Source organism: Perna viridis, chromosome 10 (assembly GCF_037379345.1).
Source record: "Perna viridis isolate PV_CMFRI_1.1 ecotype Kerala chromosome 10, ASM3737934v1, whole genome shotgun sequence".
In the NCBI taxonomy this organism is placed as follows: Eukaryota; Metazoa; Mollusca; class Bivalvia; order Mytilida; family Mytilidae; genus Perna; species Perna viridis.
Genome location: NC_142454.1, coordinates 5,996,423 through 5,999,018, shown reverse-complemented (window position 1 = coordinate 5,999,018; position 2,596 = coordinate 5,996,423). Strand labels below are relative to the sequence as shown.

Below are 2,596 nucleotides of genomic sequence, written 5' to 3'. Positions count from 1 at the left end.
GAAATATGTTATTTGCTTTATCTATACCATCTGAGATTTCCTTATTTGAGCTTACAGATATTTTTTTTTATAACAAGTGTTTTTATTCACGAAATAATAGAACGGTAGAGAAATGATAGAGGAAAGACACACTATGCGTTAAATGATGTGTTTTAAATTAATAAGATTATATATTTATCATTGACGCATATCATATTTTTCAAATAGTGTATAGAAAAGAAACATATATTGACATTTGAGTATATGTGCAAGGTTTTGATTTTATATTTGTAAGCAACAGACATAACTAATCGGAGGAGGAAAACATACAGTAAAGCTCCATATTCAGGAAAAGAAAATTAATACGACCATAACTTTTATACACAAAAAATGTCAAAATGTTTCATTTCATTGTTGCATACAGCTTCGTAATCTCCATTCTAAAGAATAGCCTAAAATATACATTAGAATTTCTTTTGCTGCATGATCATATTATTTAAAGTGTTACCTACATTGAAAATCTCCATTTCTATTTTCTTTCTTGTTAACACTATGTTAAATAGAAATGTATGTCTTTGGTAAACGACTTATACGATAAGAACTTGTTGATATTTTATTTATTTTGTGTCAATGCGTGCTTAAAAAAGGTTGCATAATAATAATAATAATAATAATGTTTGAATAAAAGTGAGGCTAGAAATTATAAGCATTGTTTTTACATATGTATAAACCATTGCATTGTTATAATCAAATAAAGTAGACATCGCTTCCATTAAAAAATTCACTGAGACAAAATTGATTTAATTACAAAACATTTTACCTTAAAGCATTCAAATGACTTAGAGGCTAATAGAAATTTTATCAAATCACATTTCTTCTCCTCGAATGGCGCTGTCGTAATGAATTTGGTCGGAAGACATTCCTATTAATATTGTTACTAGCCCGAATACTAGCTAAGTGTCGTTTCCTGCAAACATAGTGTTTAAAATAGCCGTAAATTAATAAGTTCCATATCCCCCGTGTAAAAGATATCGTGATACAGCAGTTTACAATCAAAGGCCAAAGCGTAGATTTGTCTGAGTATATCCTGTCCAATACTATCATTACCTCTAATGGTACGTGGCATATTACTATAACGCTGAACAAGGCGATAAGAAGCTTAATGACAAAAAAGTAAGTTAGAATTCGTTCTTTCAATACTGTAAAATAGTTCCGTACCAAGATAAGAAATATAATTACTGTCAACAATAACGGAATAATACACAGCACTATCAAGTCGATGTATAGAAATGGAAAATGAAGATAATCAAATCTCTCGTCTAAAACACATCTGCTCAATGAAGTTGTTTCAAACTCGCCGATCTCTTTCCTCCGTTTGTGACTCTCAGTGGTAAACAAAACTACACACCAAATATTAAAAGATGCGGCAAAGAACCACAAAAGACTAGTACAAAACATACATCTTGCAACGGTAACTATCTCTTTTGTAGGACAGAGAATACGCATTGCTTTCTCCATAGACATGAACACAACAGTATAAGGCACTACAGTTTTTGACAAATAAGACACAAAAGTATAGCACTTACACATGTAGATAGATAATTCCCCTTTGTATGTGATTGATAAGATATGGGATGGTATAGATATTGCACCATTCAGAAAGTCGGCGACTGCTATTGAAAATACAAAAACATTTGTAGAACGTCCAAGCAGTTTCCGTTTTTGGACCAGAGCAATGGTAAATCCGTTTCCAAAAACAAGTAAAACGCTTGTTCCTGCTTCCATGAAAATAATCACATTAGCCATCATACTTTCTGCTGAGTAGTAACTGGAGCTTATGTTAGAGACACCTGTTGTAATGCTGTCATTCATTATATGGTAAGAGTTATCTTCATTTACTATACAACGTTCTTTGTTGATGTACCTTTAGTCAGTGGTTATTCAATATATTTGTTATGCACATCAGTATAAACAGTTATCATTATTTAAAGTACGTTGCGTCATTAGACGGAATGATTTACACATAGCTTTCATTTTGGTTAATCAATATGCTTGCCAAATTGTCAATCAGTTCTGGTAAAGAACACAAATTATTTCACATTCAAAATTAAATTCCGAGTAATTATACAACATCTTCTCCTGCTGCTAAATCCTAAAGTTTAAAAGATGTGGCGAGATAAGCTCCTCATGCAACTAACGACACAGAAACATTCTTTGGATAGAATCAACGAACTTAAACTATTGATTTGTAAAAACAAGTCGTATTTAAGCTTAGTATAATCTATCATGGGAAGTCCTACTAAGCAAACGGTATTAAATACAATATTTTCTAAATTAACAATTCCTTCACGACGACACAACCCTGTACAGATTCTAAGAATGAACTTAAGGGACATATGAAACTATCGACTTGACACTCTATCGAGTTAAGACCCACTAAGCCGCCTTCATTAAAGTCAGTGTTTTGATTATTGACAATTCTCTCCCACTGAACAAGCATATTTTTACGAATGAAATTTGAGTAGAAACAAATAATGATGTTTTTCAATTTGATTACGTTTCATTTAAAATATAATTAACAGAAGTTTTGAATGTTTTTACTTGTCTGTTGTATTTA

At 31.4% G+C, this 2,596-nt stretch overlaps 1 protein-coding gene across 1 annotated transcript; it reads right to left on the bottom strand.

The window, feature by feature from the left end:
* Positions 1–423: 423 nt before the first annotated feature.
* Positions 424–2,365, bottom strand: LOC148604285 (uncharacterized). Its single transcript, XM_088549058.1, has one exon. The coding sequence runs from the start codon at positions 1,849–1,851 to the stop codon at positions 841–843; it is 1,011 nt and encodes a 336-aa protein (XP_088405184.1). The 5' UTR covers positions 1,852–2,365; the 3' UTR covers positions 424–840.
* Positions 2,366–2,596: the final 231 nt, after the last annotated feature.

Bases quoted from the DNA above. Each gene is read 5' to 3' on its own strand.
- LOC148604285 (XM_088549058.1), bottom strand. From the start codon at position 1,851: ATGAATGACAGCATTACAACAGGTGTCTCTAACATAAGCTCCAGTTAC.